The sequence below is a fragment of the Anabrus simplex genome, chromosome 6, assembly GCF_040414725.1.
Source record: "Anabrus simplex isolate iqAnaSimp1 chromosome 6, ASM4041472v1, whole genome shotgun sequence".
NCBI classification, from domain to species: Eukaryota; Metazoa; Arthropoda; class Insecta; order Orthoptera; family Tettigoniidae; genus Anabrus; species Anabrus simplex.
The window spans coordinates 303,331,419-303,353,783 of NC_090270.1; the positions used below are offsets into that span (position 1 = coordinate 303,331,419).

The 22,365-nt window shown below is 37.6% G+C and overlaps 1 protein-coding gene across 10 annotated transcripts in view; it reads left to right on the forward strand.

Moving 5' to 3' along the window:
• The window catches only part of Alh (Alhambra), a 338,473-nt gene that overhangs the window by 212,327 nt on the left and 103,781 nt on the right, over positions 1–22,365 (forward strand). For all 10 annotated transcript variants that reach the window (XM_067150502.2, XM_067150503.2, XM_067150504.2 and 7 more), the window contains one exon: positions 11,740–11,920. In XM_067150502.2, the coding sequence (XP_067006603.2) occupies positions 11,740–11,920 (181 nt within the window). The remainder of the gene's footprint in view (positions 1–11,739; positions 11,921–22,365) is intronic.

Below are 22,365 nucleotides of genomic sequence, written 5' to 3' on the forward strand. Positions count from 1 at the left end.
ACGGCTTTATCGTTAGTTATCTTTCTAATTCCGAGATAACGTGAACACATGTTCAATTTCATTCTGAAAAATTGTAGTAGTATCGCTCCAGTGGCTTCTGTGGCAAACTTTTCAGATTTCTTATTCAAACAATGCCAGCTAACCTAACAACCATGTATGCATCATGAAAACATATTTCAAGCACCAGTAGAGTACTGATATACATTTTGCTATAAATTTACATCAGAATAGCTTTCCGAAATTTAATCAGACGTGAGAAAATACAGTGAAACACAGTTAATGTTTTCCTCATTAAGATGATTTCTTGTCTAGGACGTTGTAAATTCAAAGTCCCGATTCACGTTCTATTAAATCTATATAAAAATACCTCACCTATCACGTCACAAATTTTCACTATTACTGCTTAGTACGATCACATTTTTCCTAGTCCTGAAAATGTTCATTGACATCCCTTGTGAAAGGACCTTGGGTTTTCAACAGAGATTAGAACCCTCGCCACTGAAGGCCAGCCGGAGAAAGTTCTGCGAAAACAAGAAATGGCCTTAAATTTCTGAACTTGACAGGGTAAATTACACCTTTGGGAAGCAAGTTGTTAGCCTCAGAAATAGCCAGTTTTGCTCTCCAGTTTTCATTGCTATTTCTGAATAACCAAGGAAGCCTGTTTGTGCTTGTATTTTGCATTCCATTCAGAAGTTAGAAATTTATTGTGTTGAGTGATAGGTAGCAAATATTTGTCATGTGATAGCTTACATACGGATTAGGAATGTAATCATGTGAAGTTGACTAGCGTGGTGCAAATTTGTGTAGCCCAGTTATAGATGCTAGAAAAGTTGTGGTATCGCTTACTATTGAAGACAAAGTTAAAATCCAGTAATTGGACAGGAATCCGCATCTTTCAACAGTGGCGCACGTATAGAAACTTGCACCTTAGAGTTTCGACTCAAGTCGATCGAAGTGTTGTCGCTTTTGAGATAACTGTCAAATTAATCCTGTTGCATATGGCCAAGAATAACCTCCAAATAATTCATGGTCGAAGAGTGTTACCAGAAATCGTTGTTTAATAACCCACTGTTCTGAAATATAAGGCTCAGCTGACATTAGTTTCAGAAGGAGTGAGATATGCAAATAATCCGCTAATACAGTAGAAGTCCGATATAGCGAGTACGGCATATAACGAGAACTCTGTTATAGCGACGACTTTTTTCTGTCCCTTCAAAATTCCTATATTAGTATCATCCTTCAGTTACAGCGAAAACCCTATCACTAGCGCATCCGTTATTACGAGTGATTAAGCGCGCGCGATTTTTTCCGTTACCGATATTTATGCACCCCAGCGATGATACTGCATGTGATCGATTACCTTCGGCATCGTTTTCTCGCTATGTGCACTAGCGATTTCTCTCGTAGACATTCAAAGGCGATGTGGGAGTCGATTAGTAATACCCGTCGACAGCTGTTCCGTAAAGAAAATTCCAAATTAAGGAGAACATATTTTCGTAATAAATGCGTAAATGTGTCCGATAACGGTGGTTAACTCGTTAAAAATTAAGGCCGACTAAACGACCGTTTAATTTTGAGGCTAAATACTGCAATTAAGAATGGGATACACTTCAAGATATGGCAGAGTGCTTAATTGATTTCAGAGGTTAGTTTATATTTTGTCGCGTCTGGTTAAATTACGGAAAGGCTATTATGAAAATTTATAGCGAGAAAATTATACTTTCTCTATTGGCGCTTGATTTTCACCATACGTATAGTACGGTTAAGTTAGGATAAGTGACGCTGTTTGAATAAGAAAACTGAAACGTTTGCAACAAAATGCGATTGATCATCTTCGGTACAGTACAGTTTTCTTACTTTGTGCATTTGCAAGCTCTCTCGTTGACATTCAAAGGCAATGTTGGAGTTGATTAGTAATACCCACCGTCTGCTGTTCTCTAAAGAAAATTCGAAATGAAAGAGGATAACATGTTTTCATAATAAATGCGTAAATAACGTGGCCGATGACAGTTGTTAACTCGCTAGAATTAAAGACTGAAATAAACGATATCTTAATTTTAATGTTATATATGGGAATTAAGTAAGAATGTGATACACCTCGAGATATGGCAGAGTACATCACTGATTTCAGAGGATATTTCATATCTTCTGGCGTCTAGTTACGGCTATTTACATGTAAATTTTTCGCGAGAAGGTTATTTCTCTACATGCGTTTCAAATATGTTTTCATGATAGGCTACATATACGGTTAGGTTAGGTAACGCTGTTTGAAGAAGAAAGCTGAGGTGTTTGCCACAGAAATCTCTGGAGTGATACCGTATTTCTCTGAACCCAAGACTTTTTTCCCCCCTCAGAATCTCATGCTAAAACTCAAAGGTTGTTGCAATCGCGGCCTAACAGTAAGTTAATGGATACCTCTGGCAACTACCGCGGTAACCACGCTGCTTCTTTTCACACGCGCACAGAGCTTGTTGACACTCGGAAATGTAGAATAATTGTGCAGCTGCAAGAAAATACGGCATAGGCCTAACTAAAGCCAATATTTGGCGTTAGTGTGAAGACAAAGAGCTTAAAAAATGCGTTATGTACAAAAAATTCAGTGGTCAGCAACAAGGACGCTTTAAAGAAGTAGAAGATGAAATTGTGAGGTATGTGCACGAAAAACGCAAGGGCGGAATGGCCATACCATGTCGCAATAAACTCGTTAGTTCACTTTCAGCGTTCGCGATTAGGCCTATACATCACTAGCCGCTGAATTTTTCCGAACCCGATAAGTGAGACGTGCGTGTAGCAGTAGCCGGTTATATCTGACACTGCGTAATAGAAGTAACAGTTTTATAGACAGCAAGAATAATTTCCTGATGGATCGTTGTATTGTAGAGACGCATGGAATAGGTATTACCGGAACATTTTCAACGAGTTCTTTTCGATATTATGATGCCAGTGTTAAGTTAATGGTCCTCAAACTCACGGAAATAAAGAATAATTTTGCAGTCGCAAAAAAAAAAAAAAGAAAAAAAGAAAGAAATACAGCGTGACGAAAGTAAATGTTCGGCGTCTAAAAATGCGTAGGCCTACTGTACAACAAGGCATTCATATGATTTTACAAACTTCTTTTTGAGCCTGATATCAAATTTTGAAGGATTCGGAGAAATACGGTACTATATTTTTTTCAGAATGAAATGAACACACACTTTCACATAGTATCGGATTACAAAAAATAACAAACAATAAGCCGTAGTGTGGATATCATCTGCGGAAACGCAAGTTTTGAACAACCTGATTGCCGTTTCATACCGATTTTAATGTGCATGAAGGGTTTTCCGACTTTTATACAAAAATCGGATATAACTGACGTTGATGATGGTCCTATTCCAGCAGATGAGCTGGAAAGATATTTCAAGCACAATTGCAGAATGGAAGAAGATATAGCGTCCAATTGGAGAAAAAATGGACAAAACTATCCAAAACCTGCGTGAGCTGGCCGTGCAGTTAGGGGCGCGAAGCTGTGAGCTTGCACCTGGGAGATAGTGGATTTGAACCCCACTGTCGGCAGCCTTGAAGATGGTTTTCCGTATTTTTCCATTTTCACACCACCTTAATTAAGGCTATTGCCACTTCCTTCCCACTCCTAACCCTTTCATATCCCATCGTCACCATAAGACCTATTTGTGTCGGTACGACGTAAAACATATTCTACCGGGCGAGTTGGCCATGCGGTTAGGAGTGCACAGCTGTGAGCTTGCATCCGGGAGATAGTGGGTTCGAATCCCACTGTCGGCAGCCCTGAAGATGGTTTTCAGTAGTTTCGTATTTTTCACACCAGGCATCTGTACCTTAATTAAGGCCACGGCCGGTTTGTTCCCATTCCTAGGCCTTTCCTATCTCGTCGCCATAAGACCTATCTGTGTGTGCAACGTAAAGCAAAATAGCAGAAAACATATTCTAAAAAAGGAAACTATCCAAAACTTCACTAGATCGCTAAGAAAGTATTACATATGCCTGCATCAAGTTCAGCTTCAGAGAGAAATTTCAGTTCAGCGGGCTTCATTCTCAACGCACGACAGTCTCTTCTATACCCAGACAATGTGGATGCTCTCCTTTTCATTCACGGTAATTCCATTCCATCACCATTATCAATCGCCAATAAACTACGCACACTAAGTAAAGGCTGTGTTCAGGTTTGTTTTTGTTTTTGACATATTGCATGTCATTTCAGTTTGTATTTTATTTTGAGGTAAATGCGAATGAAGTCTTATGAATATGCTTCGTGTTATTTAGATTCATTTGCAGTGAACTTGACGTCAGTTGCAGTTGATTATTAGTTTAGAAGGTTTTGTTTTTAATTATTATTATTATTATTATTATTATTATTATTATTATTATTTTTACAGTGCAGGGGAGATCTCTATCATTTTAAAATACGATTAGTCTACTTTATGTATGTAAGTAGTGTACGACAATTCTTATAGTGAGTGATCCAAATAGAAGTTTGAAGTGAACCTTTCGTTGTACACGGTGCACACGTTATTGCGGGGAAGTAGTCAAGGTTATTCTTCTGAGAGGTCGCTCAATGCGGTGGACTGCGGTGGACTGTATGGGACCAGTGTTATGGGCCTGTAAGCGGCCGCGTCAGAAGGGAGCAACACTGCACGGGCTGGGCTGCTGGAGCCCGTGGGTTTGAAGTGCTGCGCGGTGGGCCTCTCTGCAGGACTCTGATAAGAGAGACCACATTGTTTAGGTTAGGTTAGGTATGGTATCACCCGGATAGTGCCAAAAATTCCACGACTGAAAGAATAAAAATAAATAAGAGGGAAGTTTACTGCATTTATGGATATCTACAGGTGTGCTGGTAATGAGTTTCATTATCATAATGTTTAATTTCATACATATGTTGTCTTCATTTTTTTATTAACGCACATCCTAGTATGTTTTGTTTGTTGTCTCTGAAATTCATTAAAAGTAAGTGGGTACATAAAATGAATACCTATGTTGGCCCGAGTTAAAAGATATTAAACGATCACTTTGTGAATGGTCTCACCTACTGTATTGATAACAACCACCGTGAAATTTTCTCAACTGAAGTAAACTCGTTTCCTCATCCCGAGGTGGTGCAGCTCTTATTAGACATGCCCCCAGTGGAAGGGAGTTACATGTACCATTTTTACTGCATATCAACCTTCCTTCCATTCATAAATCTCTGGCAGTACGGTACCGGCAATCGAACTCAGACTCCCAAGAATGGTAGCTAATTGTGTTAACCATTACGCTGGTGGACATTCTTAATTACAAAACACAGCCATATAGGATGACTGATGCATGCTTGCCATGTGCGGGACGGACACGAAAATATTCACCTATTTGTGTGACGAAGCAGAGCTCTTGTCCATTCCCATTCATCACAGTAACTCATACGACGACTCATTCATACCTGCTACCATACGTTCCTGGAACTCAATCCCAGCTAACGTTAGATGCATAGGCAATCTGAGGCTATTTAAAAGGAAATGTTTAATGTGGGACTCAAATCTATAAAAAGTAGATCTCACTAACATAAAAAAGTAACATTTAGTTCTTAATTATCAATAAGGATACAAAATTATAGAGGTTAAATAAATTAATTTTAGTGATTTTTAGAAATATGTGTAAAAAATGATTGTTTGTACATTATTCTATAAATTGTATAATGTGTTGTATAATATGGTTTGGCATAATAGCAGGCTTCAAAGCCTGAACCCTGCCATATAAGAAAGGCAATAAACTTAATTAAACCAAACTGCAGTAGGCCAACACTATGGAGGCGGACATTTCTTAACTACAAAACACGGATGTACCGCATGACTTCGACGCGTTTTCATTGCGAGGGTCGTATGGACGAAAATATTCACAAATTTGTGTGATGTCATCAGAGCTGCAATAAGACTTGTATCCGCTTCAAAGTGAAATAGTTGTTCTTCTCTGAAGAATTACGTTAGGATCTAGTATGCAAGATTTATATTTTCATTTTCTTCGTCTCGAAAAGCCAGGGGGTTCTAATACACGAGTAAATACAGTATTAGTAATCGACTCTGACATTGCCTTCCGAGTCCGATTGTCGAAGAGAGAGCTCACTAGTGCACATAGTGCGAAAACTATGCCGAAGATGTTTAATTACACTCAATCGTTGGAGTGCATAATTATAGAGAATGGAAAAAAATAACACATGCTTAATCGATCGTAATAACAGATGCATCAGTGACAAGGTTCTCGCTGTAACTGAAGATGGCCGTGGCCTTAATTAAGGTACAGCTCCAGCATTTGCCTGATATGATACAAGCTCGAGCTGCGCACCCCTAACCGCATGGCCAACTCGCTCGGTTGCAAGAAATAAAGACATTCCTGACTACATTAAAATTCATATTAAACAACAATTATTATTCTTTTAATAACAGTATCTATCAGTTCATGGTATCATTAAACCCATGCATTTGTTGTGATGAAGACTAATGTGCTGCAGTCGTCGCGCTAAGTACACAGCTGTTGAGGGTTGTATTGAACTTAAAGACTATGCCCGCTTAACATCTTCAGTGCAGACAATCACATTTCCAACCATTAGATATATAACATTAGAACTACGTTTCTACATATTAATAAACTTCAGAAAATGGTGCTGTTTAACATTTTAACGAACACAATGAGTTTTTATCTTATAAATGGCTAGCAACACATCTGTGAAATGAACATTTTAACAATATAAGACTGGATTCAGCTCTACTTTCTCAGTTTTAAGATTGTATATGAACTTGATGTTTACGAGTGTATAGAATAATGGCCATCACTGAGTATTGAAGACAACTCATCACCTAGCTATGAGATTTTATATTTTTGTCTCACAAGGGTTATCTTGTTGTAAATTAGAATTTTTAAACTTAGGATAAAATTAATATTAAGGAGTTAATTACATCAATATGTTGTTGTTAATTGTTATATCGCCAGGTTTTTCTTTACTTATTATGCAGCTGTTGATGGCATCTAAATGAGCATCGAAACTAGTTCTGCAATAAAATATATGTTGTAAAAAGCATCCAACAACATTGTATTTGTATTGAATAAGGTGGAAGCTACAAGATTTTTAGTTCAGTTGTTACCGTCTTGTGCTGTGCAAACGCTAGTGGCGACCGTAAATTAAAATTAGCTGTTGGTAAAGCAAAAAATACACATTCTTTCAAAGGAACAATGATGAAATGTTTCCCAGTAGATTATTGTCATAACAAATCTGCATGGATGACACACGATATTTTCAGGACTTGGTTCCATAATAAGTTCGTTAGCAGGTTCGAGATTTCTTGGCGTCCAAAGGCTTGCTATTAAAGGCCGTCCTTTTTCTTGATAATGCACTCTCTCACCCTGTTGATACAGGGTTGAAATCAGAGGATGGAAACAGTTTTGTTTCGTGTTTGCCACCTAATGTAACTTCATTAATTCAGCCAATGGACCAAGGCGTCATCGCAACCTTTCAGGTGCATTATAAGCGGAAATTGCTAAGCCTCTTACTTTCCGAAGAAACGTTGATGCTTGAGTTCTGGAAAAAACTCAATCTTAAAGAAACGCTTAATCTTGCCCAAAAACCCTGGGATCTAGTAACTGCTCAGAACATCACTCGATCGTGGAGAAAATTGTATGTTGATGTCGAAGAGCTCGCCGACTATTTTCATGGTTCACTGATGAAGATAAAAATGAGGGATTGATGATCAAAGATATCCTGAAGACTATTGAAAATAACATTCAATTTGGAAAAGTGGATGAAAGCAACGTTGAAGAGTGGCTTCATACTGACGATGTATTGCCTGGGCATCACATTTTAACTGATGACGAAATAGTAAATAAGAGCATGAATGGGAACTCTGCAGTCAGCTGTGAAGTGACGAGTGAAAGTGAGGGTGCTGGGGAAGAAGAGTGCGTCACAAACAATCGCGTACCGCTTCAGACCGCACTGGAGTCGGCTGAAACGTTAATGGAATTCTTGGAGCAAGAGGACGGTGTGGATTTTTCAGACATTCTTGTAATTAGAAAGCTCAGAATGGACATAAAGGAGAAAATATGTTGTAGGCGAGTGCAAAAAAGTAACTAATTTTTTAAAAGCATCTTAAATGACACCAGGTAAATTAATTATTTATGGTCTGCTGGTAATTTAGGTGAATATTTAGTATGTATTGTTGTAGCTTCGAGTACATTTTGGTTTTAAAAGGGTTTGATGCACTGCATTTTAAGGTTATACGGTATGTATTTTATGTATCATACTTTGTACATACATACATACGTACATACATACATACATACATACATACATACATACATACATACATACATACATACATACATACATATCCCACATCGTTCCATCTTAAGCGATGGGTCGGCAAACAAGGCTTCTCCACCAGTTGTGGTCCCTGAACTTCTCTCCTTCTTCACTGCTTTCCAAAGCATGTCCTCTCTGTTGAATGTCAATCTTCACCATATCCTTGTACCTGAGTCTTGGTCGCCCTCTTGGTCTTTTGTCTTCAAGTTTTAGATCGTACATTTTTTTTGGTAATCCGTTATCACCCATGCATTGCATGTGTCCATACCATCTCAGTCGCTGCACTGTTATTTTGTCCTGCAGTCTTACAACTTGAGCCTGCTCGCGGATTTCCTCATTACGGACTCTGTCCCTCCATGTTTTGCCAATCATGCTACGGACAAATTTCATTTCTGCTGCCTGGATTCTACTAATATCTTAGTTTCTCATGGTCCATGTTTCGCAACCATAGGTCAGGATTGGTACGTAATTAGTTTAATATATGACTCGGTTACATTTTGTTGGTATTTTCTTGTTCCATATTATGTCTTTAACTATTTTGTAAAAGTTGCTACCTGCCTGAATTCTGTGGGAAATGTCCTTATCTATAGAACCAGTATCAGAGATAACACTTCCAAGATATTTGAATTGATGGTTCATCTGTAGCTGTTTCCCCTCCATTTCAATGTGACCCATTGGTTGCCCGTATCTCTTCATGACCATACCCTCACTTTTCTCTTAGATGAGTCCATATTCTTTAGCAGATTCTGCCCAGGAGTTTATTTGTCCTTGAAGATCTTTCGAGTCTCCCCACAAACATATATCATCCGCGAACAATATAATTTTCATTTTCTTACCTCCAATGGTTTGGTGAACTTTTCTCTGGATCTCGTTCATCACAGTGATGAAAAGAAGAGGAGACAGAACACCACCCTGTCTTAACCCAGATTTTATATCAAAGGTTTCAGTCATTCCTACAGGTGTTTTGACTTTATAAGTTGATTAAAATTAGTAGTGTGGATTATCCATTGTTTTTTTTGGTTTTTTTTTTTAACCGTTCACCCCTTCCCGGGCATTAGAACAGATAATCGAAATTTTACTGTAGTACATGTTCTGCCATCAGTGATGTGTCATGTTACGTCGTGATTCGCTGCCAAATTTCTCCTGATATTTTAGTTTTGATAGTTGGTATGTTTGAATGCCTTAATTTTTTTTTTTTCAGTTTGATTTCTGCAACACAAACACAGATAGGTCTTATGACGACATTGGGATAGGAAGGGCCTAGGAGTAGTAAGGAAGCGGTCATGGCCTTTGTACCGGGCGGTACACCTCCACTCCGCTAATTTAAAATGTGCGCCTGTTGAAACTCCTCTGCTGGAGGAAGTCTGAACTTTATTGACAGTATTAATTTTCTACCGTCTCAGAAGATGTCACCACGTGGAAAATTTTGAGTTTTTGAACTGTGTCATTTTTGATGTGTTTTTGTTTCGCTTGAAGGAAGAAGTGTGAACTTTCTCTTCTAGAGGACACTACTGAAGATCTACAATAGTGCAACCTAGTGCGGAGTCAAAGAACTATTTTTTTGGAGAAAATTTAATTTCAAGAGTTTGTTCTTTGTTAAATATCTTTCTATCATTGTTTAAGTTGGCAATATTTACCCCTTTCTTCCCCTTGTGTTGAACCTAACCAATCCCGAATTTCTTAAATTAATTTCTATCCAATCAGATGTATCTTCCCCCAACTTGAATCTGTTGCGGGGTCCTATCCAGTAAAGAGTTTGTGGGAGGGTGTTTTCTTTCCCCTAACGCCTAGAAACTTCCGCGAGAGTATTTAAACTGCTGATTTTTGGGTCTCTAGGCCACTTCTGTTCCATCTTTCAGTGTGTTAAGTACATAGCAGGGGGCGGGAAGCGCCTCTTTCTTCTCCAGCTGTTCAACACAAGGTAATGGCCGATTAATAACTTCTTTCTTTGCTAGCTCAGCAGTTTAACTTTCGGGGCGGGTTCTAAGCGTTCAACCATGTAACCTTTTCCTAAAATGTAACTTCTCTTTTCATCTATTCTCTTGTAAAACGACATATTGGGATAGAGAGTGCTAACCCTCTCGAACTCCCACTCACATTGTCTTGAGGTGAACTTATTTTCTCAACCTATTTTTCGTTAATGTAAAACAAATTGTTCTTTTCTTAAGTCACCTCTTTAGCATGGGATTAGCCCTTGTATTAACGGCCTAGTGCCAAGTAGGTCTTAATCAAAGTGTATTAGGAGTGCAAGTTCACCTCCTCTCAAATTGTTATTTTAGAGGTCATTTAATTAACCTGCTTTTCTTTTAATAGACCTCAGTAGATTGGGTATTTTACCCCTGTGTTTATGTCCGTTGAGGACAAATTGAAGGTGGAGTTTGGTGTGGCCTGGGAGAGGCTTAAATTTTGAGAGCGAGTGGCTCTTTTGAAAATTCTGGGTTGTATGCCTCATGGAGGTTTTTCAGTGTAATTTGGAGCAAGGGCTCCTAGGTATAAATGGGGTTTTCTCCCCCTCTGTTAAAACTTGTGTTTGAGGTAAAACTGAGCTGATTGCCCAAGCATTGTGAAGTCAGGGCGCGAAGCCCAAATTCTGTAAATATTGTAACTAACCCCTTTTGAATTGCTACTTTGTACCTGCCATGCTTGTTATTTCTTTGTTTTCGAAAAGAAAATATAACCTTGTTAATTTTTAAATTAATTTTACATTGCACTATAATTTCGTAGCTTGAAACCCATTCACACCCGCACCTTCTTTCACCTCTACCTACCACGGAAAAGTCCGTAACAGCCTTAATTAAGGTACAGCCCCAGCATTTGCCTGGTGTGAAAATGGGAAACCATGGAAAACCATCTTGAGGGCTGCCGACAGTGGAATTCAAACCCACTATCTTCCATATGCAAGCTCACAGCTACACGCCCCTAATCACATAGCCAACTTGCCTGATTACTTAATTTTATTACATATTAATTTGTTTTAATCATTTTATTGAAATAAGGCTCTGTGAATTTGATCCACGGATTAATTTAAATTCATATTATTTTTGTCATAGTCAATGGATAAATTTTAATTTAAAATTACAATTTCATATATTATACCATCAGGGTTGATGATCTTAGATATTAAGCCCCTTAACACCAATCATCATTATCAGTTTAGAATTTGACCTAGTATGAAGTTTTATTATATGTTTTGGAAAAATCCATGAACCAAGCACACAGAATAATGAGGTTTAAATTTGCAGTACCGGTATATAATGTTGAATTGAGTTTTGAAATGTTGTTATAAATCAGGATCAGTATTTTTACGTGGAAAAAATATAAATATACTTAATGAATTGGAAAAATTTAAGAAAATAAACTTTAGTGTGCCTTAACTTTTTTTATTAAATTTTGTTGTGTAGTGAACAACGTGCACCCAGGTGTAACATCTACTGCACTTCACCAGCAACAGGATCCATCACGTGCTGCACGTGTTAACAACAGTTTCTTGCCTCATCCTATGGAAAACGGACTACCACCTGACCCCTCTCCTCCCTCAGGAAATGTTGGATACCCACATACTCAGCCAAGCCCTACAATAAGGTACTGTTGTTAATGCTAAATTTCTCTGGTACTAGTTTCTGTTCTTGATCTGAGCGATCTGCAAGTGGTAAATGTGATGTGAATGTTCAAATTGTTTGGAATCTGTGTTCAGATACTCTGAAGGCAGCTTTCACAGGATTTGCTGCAAGAAATATATGTTCCGACATGTATCTCCAACTGTATTCTTCTTGATAGTTCAGAGACAGAAAATATGTTTAAATGACTACATCTTCCTTTGTATTGAATGTGTATCTTGCAGGAGTTTAGATATGTGTGTGTGATAGGGGATATATTAGTTTTGGTACATATTTATTCTGTCTGAAATCATGTTTCGTATCAGAGGGTTCCTTGAAGAATGTAATAAGTCAGGTTTTATTTTTCAATACTTATTGGGCAAACTGAGCTGCGAGCTTGTAATCTAATATCTTGGAAATCAAAGGTAGCTGCAGTGAGTAGGATATAAAAATCGGTGTATCCTGAAATAAGGTTATGTCAATAGAGAAGAAACCTAAGAGGACTGAATGTAAGGATGGGAATGCAAAACAGAAACGGATAGATCATTTCAAGTATTCAGCTATACAGAGTGTCCTTGAAAAAGGTTCCATTATTAACAGAGGAGACGGCATGCAATAAACAGAGGAAGAAATATCCTATGAGCATTGGTCGGAAACCCAGTATCTTCATCAGAGTTATAGCCTGCTACCACTACTATCAACGATTACGATGTTCCAGTAATTTACGGAGGATCATATGCAACAAAAGACAGAAATATGTTCCTATCTAAACATTGGTCGTAATCCTATTAGCATTACATAAAATCAGCTTCATGGTCCGTATCGCACTTCAATAGATTCACAATTAAGTATTTATTTATTTTCCACCTAGTCAATACAGTGATTGCTTAAGGCAATTTAATGGTTAAAAGTGGTACATGTTTCGTATATTATCAACATCTTCAGACACATAACACTGTTTAGATGAAAAATACATAAATTGACAAAGTAATGCTTTGGAGGAACTGTCCTTAAAATTAACATAAGATTGACAACATTAACCCTCCAAGTGATATGAGTCGTTAATAACGACTCATTTATGCCTCTGTGAAATGATAAAGTCGTTATTAATGACTCATTATTTTAGAGCCGTGTTGCTGGGCAACCATTTAATGAGTATCGTCGAACTTTGCACTAATCAATAGTTCAGTTCATTGGCTATTTCGATTCATCTAGCTGAATTATCAAATAGGTTTTTTTGCTTATGTACTGTCTAAAACAAATCTTAGCGTCAGTCGCTCGAAGCGCCACACCGCATGGCAGTGTTCTATTTTTGTTCCACTTGATTGGTTAGTTTTTCAATAAACTAAAATATGCGATCCATGTTGTTCTGACGATATTCGGGATATGTTAGAAGAAGGTTATGAAAATTATGTTTTCACTGATGACAGCGATAATAGTGATTTGCCAGGTGGCGAAATATCAAAAACAGTTTCTTTGAGTGGTGACTCGTCAGAAAACGAGGATGATAAAAAGAAAGCAAAGCAAATTCTGGTACCCTGAGTGTAATTGTGGCATTCATCCTACTTGCTTCCCTAAGTTGAAACACTTCTACAGGCCCATAGTAAAGGGGAGGAAAAGAAAAACTCTTGCAAGTGACCCGAAGTAAAGAATTATGCCCGAAGAGGAGATGTACATAGTTTTGGTTTTGTGTACATAACTTTCTGTTCTTTAGTTTTATGGTAAATATGTACTCCAAATCTTTTGTTGCTAACAAAATGGTGAACATTTTATACATTAACCTTTTGTTTCGGTCTTTTATAGTTTTGAAGCTACGTACAGTGAAAGTTGAAACATTGTTTTTTTTTTTTTCAAAAATGGAAAATTGTAATTCACTGCCCCCAATAAAAGGGAATCAATGTGTGTACCCAATATTATTACATAATCAAATTCTCTAGTTTATACTGAACAAAAAGATATGTAATACAATATATTTTACTGTCATTTTGTATTTTTTATGAATTTAAAAAGAAAACTTGTACTGAGACGTCACAGTCACTTATCACTTAAGAGGTTTTTACGTATCACTTGGAGGGTTAAAACAAAGAAAAATCTCAAGAGAAAATATATAAATTATTTCTACAATTGAAAGCAGGGAAACACTTGTACAATATTCCATAGAGAATATGTCCTAATGAATATTCTTTTTTTCTTAATAATTCATGAAAAAAGGTCAATTTATAAATTAAAATTATACAATTTATAAGTAATTGTCGAAATGAAGAAATCTAGATAACACAATGTGGCTCCAGTTACTAATGCAGCTGGGCTGAGTGGCTCAGACGGTTAAGGCGCTGGCCTTCTGGCTCCAACTTGGCAGGTTCGATCCTGGCTCAGTCTGGTGGTATTTGAAGGTTCTCAAATACGTCAGCCTCGTGTCAGTATATTTACTGGCACGTAAAAGAACTCCTGCGGGGCTAAATTCAGGCACCTCGACGTCTCCGAAAATTGTAAAAGTGTAGTTAGTGGGACGTAAAGCAAATAACATTATTATTATTATTATTATTATTATTATTATTATTATTATTATTATTATTATTATTATTATTATTATTATTATTATAGTAGTTACTAATGCAGATGAAAATATTACTAATTCCTAGTTGTCAATTCGTATTGTCCTGCTCCATGGCTAAATGGTAAGCGTGCTGGCCTTTGGTCACAGGGGTCCCAGGTTCGATTCCCGGCAGGGTTGGGAATTTTAATCATCCTTGGTTAATTTTCCTGGCACGGGGGCTGGGTGTGTGTGTTGTCTTCATCATCATTTCATCCTCATCACGACGCACAGGTCGCCTACGGGAGTCAAAACAAAAGACCTGCACCTGGCGAGCCGAACCCGTCCTGGGATCTCCCATCACTAAAAGCCATACGCCATTTCAATTCGTATTAAGCCTTCTTTCCTATGGAATAGTAGCTCCTGTCATTCTTTCACAGTCTTGTGTCTGTTGTAATATTGACTATGCGTACTTCCTTGCTCCTGCACCTGAGGAGGTGGAGGTGCGGGGGATATAGGTGTGTCAAGAACCTCCTTGCTGTCACCTATAGCTTCAACTAAGGAGGAATATGTTGTAGGGCTATCTGTAGGTGGAGAAATTCCAATTCTTTTCTCGTTATCTTTCTCAAGCATTTTCAAATATACTAGAATTTGATAATATAATGGGTTCTTATATTCTACAGCCTCATTAAGGTTATCATTTTACTTCACAAGTTGGTCTAGATGAATGTATAGATCTTCATAAGGGCAGCTTAATGAAGCACACACTACAATAAGCCACACCCTCAAGCTGTATTGAGAGGTAAGTCTTATATAACCTATTCCACCTAACTAACACATTCTCTCATTCAATTCGTTATTATTTTATTTACATATTTTACGCCCACATTGGAGCACTTACAGTAAATCAATACATTTGAGTTAATTTCTTCTTTTTCTTCTCCCAGAACTTTCTCATCCTCTCAGACCTGGAAGCTCTTTGTGTGTCCGATGTAGTATATTGTTAATGAAGTCAAATAAATAATAAAATTTAATTATTCCACCTATTCAATACATAAAAAGAGATGTTAATAAAGAATTAAATCTGTAAATAAAATTATAGGGACATGTTTCGTCCTTTAATTAAGGGCTATTCAGCCTAATCTCAATCTGAAAGTTAATTAATCAGGTACCTGATTGTAATTAAATTACATATGAATATGAAGATGATGTTGAAAATGTGTTTCAAATGGTGAACGAAATGGTTGACAATAGTTTTGATATTCTTAAAATGAAACCTTAATAAAGTCTAATATACAAATAGTCGTAAATTTATGAATGTCCTTGTTTAGAAATTGGTAACAAATTGTATACTGGTAGTTTTTTAAGAACGTAAATTTTGTAAAAAGACGTTTCCGTTGTTCACTTCAAGTGAGGTTTGAAATAAATTGTTACGTTGAAACAAGTAAAGCAGGGCCTTTTAATGGTTGAGGGTGTTAGAGAAAATTTATCGGGTATTAAACAGTTCAAACTTCAGCATAAAAATTGTTACACTGTTGAAACTCTTCATGTGAAGAGATGAAACTGCAGTCTTCTAGAAGCACGAGCAAAGAAGAGTGCTTGATGGTAAGTAGCTGTGTTAAATATGAAGTCTGTAACAATAGGAGAATTTACGTGTTAATGAATGAAATTGAATGAAAGGAGAGTTTAAAGGGAAATCGAAGTGTGTAAAAACCCTTACCTCTTTATTAATGTTGAAATTGGTTGACGTAAAGAAGAGTTGGAGAGAAAAACGTTGTGTGTAATTTCATTTATTTTCAATAGTAATAGTGTTAAATACAGTGAAACTCTGTTAAGAAGTTTTTCAAGGGACTGCAAAAAAAAAAACTTCTTAAGCAGGAAACTTCTTAAAAGGGGTAATGCCCAAAAACTTATTCTGTACTTTGAAATACATGTGAAACACACAGCCAACAGATTTCCTTTTGTGAACAATATCGAAATAGGCCGATATATAAGAGCTGCTAACAGAAAGCCACAATATAAAAATTCGATTATCATGACAATATTTTTAGAGATAAGGTAAAATAATTGAACATACCGTATTATAAATATATTTGATAAGAGAAGGGAACATATTATATAAAAACTTTGCAAGGTTTGCTTATTTTAGCAGGCAGAACCATTTCCTTCCACGCTTCCCTTTCCTCCGCACTTACACTCTGCTTCGCCACAAATTATTTTGTAAATGACGCCGGCTCGATTTTTAAAGCGGTCCAGCCACCCGTTCGACGTGGTAAAAGGTACCCTTAATTTGCTTGCGGCTTTCTCCTGCACAATAGTCCCACTGAAAGGTATGTTTAATCTTCGCTGCTGTTTAAACCATATTAGCAGAGCTTGTTCTATTTCATCGTACTTTTCAGATTTAACTTCCTTACAATTTGCTGAAGTATTCCCTGCAGAAGCAAAGAGCTCTTCTTTCTTCGCTATAATGCCGTTCAAAGTAGACAGCGCGGCGGCATCCCCAGCTCCTTTGCCAAAGCAACACGGGAAAGTGTAGATGACTCCACTTTCCTTATAATCTCCACTTTGTCTTTTATTGTTAGTGCCTATCGCTTGATCTCTTTCCTCTGAGTTCCGCTCATTTTCACTTAAAACGTTTGTACGTTGATATTACAAGTACAACTAACTTTACGACTCCTATTCATACTAATTTCGACGCTACACTTTGCTTGGCAATCCGTAGCTTAGGCTTACAAGACGCAAAGACAAGACGTGTACTACAGTTTGTTAGCATGTGCTTTCTATCTTCCTCACACCCCCTACACCTGCTTCAAGGATAACAGCAGCAAATGGGAAATCTGGCAACTTATTCTTAGAGATTCTTAGAACCTAAGCCTAAATCGCCCCTGCATTCCTACTGGTTGTTACGGCAACGAGCGTAGTTTCTGGCTGTTTCATAAGTACCACATGGCCAAGCCAGTATTGAGTTTATTTTCCTGCTTCAATCCTCTTCATGCTCTACGTAATGAAGAAAAGAAACACAGGTTCGAAGTTGCAGAAATGAGTGCATGGACACGTATCTGGGGTATTACGTGGAAGTGATAAAGGCGCAGTTGCAACGCTAGCACATCTAAACGTAAACAGTTTCTTTCCCCGCGAGAATTTTATTTCATGTATCCTGATCCTTGTGCTATGTTCTAATAATGCGATGTAATAATTACGAGTGACACGATAATACAATGTTTAGCTCGTATAAAGGTAAAATTAAAAATAACTTTCAATTTTATGCCAACCCGTGGTATTGCAATGCCTCTGAGTGCCTCCCACTAACACCCAGTTGGCTATCAAAATTCATTCAACTTCGTAAACAATCGGGATCTTTCAGCTGGCTGTTTGGTGGCATGTGTATCAGCTGGCTGCTGGCTAGTCGGTTGTTTCCTGCATTGAGTCGGGAAGTTGTTTTTGTTCACCTCACTAATAATGGACACGGAAAATCTTATCAGTTTAGTTCAGAAACTTAATTTCCTCTACGGCAAGACCCATAAGTATTATTGCAACAACGTAAGGGAGAATGCCTGGAAGGAAATAAGCAAGGGAATGAAAAATCAAACAGGTTAGAATATTCAATTTTCTAGCAGATTAACAGTAACGATGTGGACAAATACACTTTATAGTTTTTAATTAATGTTTAGGCCACCTCGATTAATGACTTCACCCTGTCGCGGCCCGCAAATTACTGCATTAAAGTTTTATCAAACCATCCATTGTGTGCTTTATGTTTCCCACGTAGAATCCCATTCGATTCTATTCCGCTAGATGGAATGGTGGAGTGGAAATTTCGACTGATGGGATCGGTTCGATTCCACGAGGTGAGAGTGAGCATCTGGTGTCCGTGTTGTCATAGTGTGACGTCGTATGGCTTTGGCAAGCCTGCACAGCAAAGAGAATGTGCCGCACAGGTTCCGTGGCACCAGAGACACACCGCGAGCGCGTGAACGGTCTAACAAAGGGTTCAACTTGGGCGGAGACTGGAGGGTTCTAACCATGGGCTGCTTTGAGCGGACATTTTCTATCTCAAGGGGCTCTAAAATCTGAACTGTTTAACTGGGAAATATATTTACAACAGAACACTTTAAACGGGAAAAATATACATATATCTTAATGCAACTGATCAAGGGACCAAGAATATCACACTTCTTATGCGGGAACTTCTTAACTGCATACCTGCCAACCCTTCCGATTTACCCGGAAACTTTCCGATTTTTAACTCATCTTCCGGTTTTCCGATTTATTTTTATTTCTTCCTATTTTTGACCAATATAACCTCCAGTATGGTCAGTACTCTTCCCCTAGGACGAATTCTTATGTGTTTGTGTAATTTCCGCAACCTCACTTTTAAGCATATTTACCGGTATTTGATGCTTTATTTCGCGGGTGGATCATCCGTTGGCTTCATGTATCATATTTCCTGCTCACTACAGCAGCTTGTGTGCTGTTTCAGGTGGGAATTCGGGACGGCAATCGTCTTACGAGTCAGAGAAGGTCATGCACACTAGCGACCACTAGGGACTCCGTTGATCGGCATGAAAGAGTGAGTTTGTTATTGTGTGGTTCGCGCGCTTGTTTCTGTGCGTAGTTTCGGTGGAGTTTTAGACGTGTTTTTTCTTGCGGTTCTGTGCTTTTCCCCCTGTGGAAATCATATGTTAGTAACGTACGAGACATATTGATTTGTTTTGTATGTGGTAGTTTCGCGTATTTCAGTGCTTTTGTGTTGACCAGAGTTCGTAATTTTAATGACTTCAATGTATTTCAGAGAGTTGTGTCTGTGACAGTTTGTGGTATTTTTTCTTCACATGATGACTACAAAACATAACAAACGTTATCTCCAAGTGTTCAGGGATACCTATAAAACTGAATTTCCGTTCATTTTACAGTCTAATAAAGGAAACTATTATGCATTTTGTTCCGTGTGTCGGTGTGATATTAATATCTCACATGGAGGGAAAACAGATATTGTAGCCCACAGTGTCACACAGAAACACAAAGATAGTGCTAGCTGTCTCGAAAGGAACAAAAAATTAAGTAATTTTTTTGTAGGTGGGAAGGAAGATGATGCAGTCACTCGAGCAGAATGTTTGTTCACGGCGTTCATTGTCGAACATAACCTTGCATTGTCTTGTTCGGACCACGCAGGGCCATTGTTCAGAAAGATGTTCCGAGATTCAGACATTGCGAAGAAATATGCGTGTGCTAGAACAAAAACATCTGCCATAATTAATGAAATGTCCCGTGGTGCAGATAGTAAAGTGATTCAGACTTTAAAGTCTGAACCTTTTGCGATTTCAACTGATGGTAGCAATGATAAAGATAGTAAGCTCTATCCTATCGTCGTCTCGTTTTTCAACAAAGAATTGAAAAAGATTGAAAATCGTTTGCTATCCATGGAAAATTTGGAAGGCAATTCTACTGGTATTAGAATTGCTAATTTGCTCCTGGATGTTCTGAAAAGATATGACGTTCCGATGGCAAACTGTATAGCTTTTAGCGCAGATAATGCTCCTGTTATGATGGGAAGAAAAAACGGTGTTGCTGCTAAACTAAGAGAGCAGTGTGAAAACATTATTATTATGGGATGCCCATGTCATTTAATTAATTTGGCTGCCATGAAGGGTGCAGACTCCCTTCCTGTCAAAATTGATGAGATGCTAATTGATATTTATTATTATTTAGACAAAAGCTCAAAGAGAAAAGATCATCTCAAAATGTATCAAGCTTTGTACCAAACTGATGTCAGAAAAATATTAAAGCATGTGTGTACACGCTGGTTATCCTTGGGGAAATGTTTGGAAAGATTGATTTCAGAGTGGGAGCCACTTCAGAGTTTTTTTAAGGATGAGGTAAAGCAGTCCAATGGCACAGAGACATCTCTGAAGTATTTCCAAATTCCCAAGCTAAAGGCACATGAAGATACCGAAATGGAACATGGTCCTTGTGTCAGTAGAGTACAAGGCCAAGCTTCTGTTATTTCTGGGAAAAGGAAGGCTGAGAGTAGTTCATCCTCATCTGTGAAGAAAATAAAGGAGTCTAGTTGCACTGCCAGTATTTCACGAGAGGAGAGACTATTTCTTTTTCTGTCTTCAAACTTTAATAAAGCAGTTTGCTCATTTCTGCCATTTATCATCCCTACATTTGAGAAAACTAATAAAGTTCTTCAGTCGCAAGCACCTCAGATTCATGTCATAAGATCAATGCTGACGGATATGTTGAAGGACATTCTGTGTAGGTTTGTTAAGCCAGTGGTTATAAAAAAATATCCTACAGTTTTAGAAGTGGTCTATCACACGAGAGAGAATCAGAAAGCGGATGATGATTTAGTAATTGGCTGTTCAACATCTCGTCTTGTAGAAAATCTAGCACCTGAGGAGAAGAAAAACTTTTATTTGCACGTCAGGAACTATTTTATTGCAGTTTGTGATTATATTATTCATAAATTTAATTTGAATAGTGATGTTTTTGTTAATGCTCAAGTAGCTTAGATAAATTCTTTGCAGGCTTCTTCCTTCAATGCTGTAAAGTATTTTGTTTCAAAGTTTCCTGTTATATTGCCAGTGAAAGATGGTGAAGATGAACAAGAAGCAATGGATGCATTACAGTGCCAGTTTTGTGCTCTCCAAGTGGAGGATTTACCATTGTCTGTTGTGCAAGGAGAAAGAGTAGATTGTTCTTGGTCTGCTATAGGGGATATACGAGGTGCAGATGGGTGTTTCAAATATTATAGAATCGCAAAAGTAATGCTCTCAATATTGACAATTCCACACAGCAATGCCGAGTGTGAAAGATTGTTCAGCCAGGTAAAAAAGACGAGGACACAATTCCGATCATCTCTGAATGACGAAAATCTCAGTAAACTGTTGGTGGTCAAATCAAGTCTAAGTGGAAAGTGTTATGAGCAGCAGTATGACAGTGCATTGTTGAAGAGGGCAAAGTTAGCTGCCAGTTCAATGCTAAACAAGTAAACACAGCAGTCTCTGTATCACCTACATGTGTATATTCTTCACCATTTGGTAAGTTGTAGTCAGTTCTTGACTTATCTGTCTAAATGTTACTATTCGTATGTATGTGTCATAAATGAGAATGATTATTAGGTACGTTTTCTTGCAATCGTTTGTGTTTTCTTAGTTTAAGATTTTAAATGTAATGGTTAATTCGCATTGTAACTGTAGATATGTATGCCTTTTATCTTGTCCTTTTTTTACCGAGACCGTGGCGCAATACACTTGATGAAATCCAAGAATTAAAAAATCTTCCTATTTTTGATTTCTAAAAGTTGGCAGGTATGTAACTGAGTTTCACTGTAGTTGCTATGGTAGCGTTGAAATGACTGATATTTAAGTTACTAGTGTTACAGATGATGTGATTAATGGAGGAGAGGCTCGAAGCGGTGTGTCAGGTTTATATGCTATTGGCCGTGGCGGGTAGCGGGAAACACCACTCAGATAGATTTGGTGTTGAACTACGGGATCAACATTTACCAGTTTCTGTTTACTATTGAATTATTAACAATTAGCAGTATTAGAACTAACAATTCTGTGTATATAAATTAATACTTGAAATAGTCTCAATGATGAGCATACTCAAGATGTTAGAACTTAGTTTATTTTCAAATTTAATCATAATTTCATCCCAGTTTTTTAATGTCAATTTGTATATATTTCTTTCATTTGTTTTATGTCAATTATGTGCATGTACATTTGTTTAGTTATTATATGTTTTGCATTAAGGCTGAAGATGGCCAGCCCCGGCCGAAAGTATTCCCTAATTAATGTAATTTAGAATATTACAAAATATAGTATTGAAAGGTGGACCATTACTACATTAATTTAATAATTATATTGTACTTACAATTTAATACAGATCAG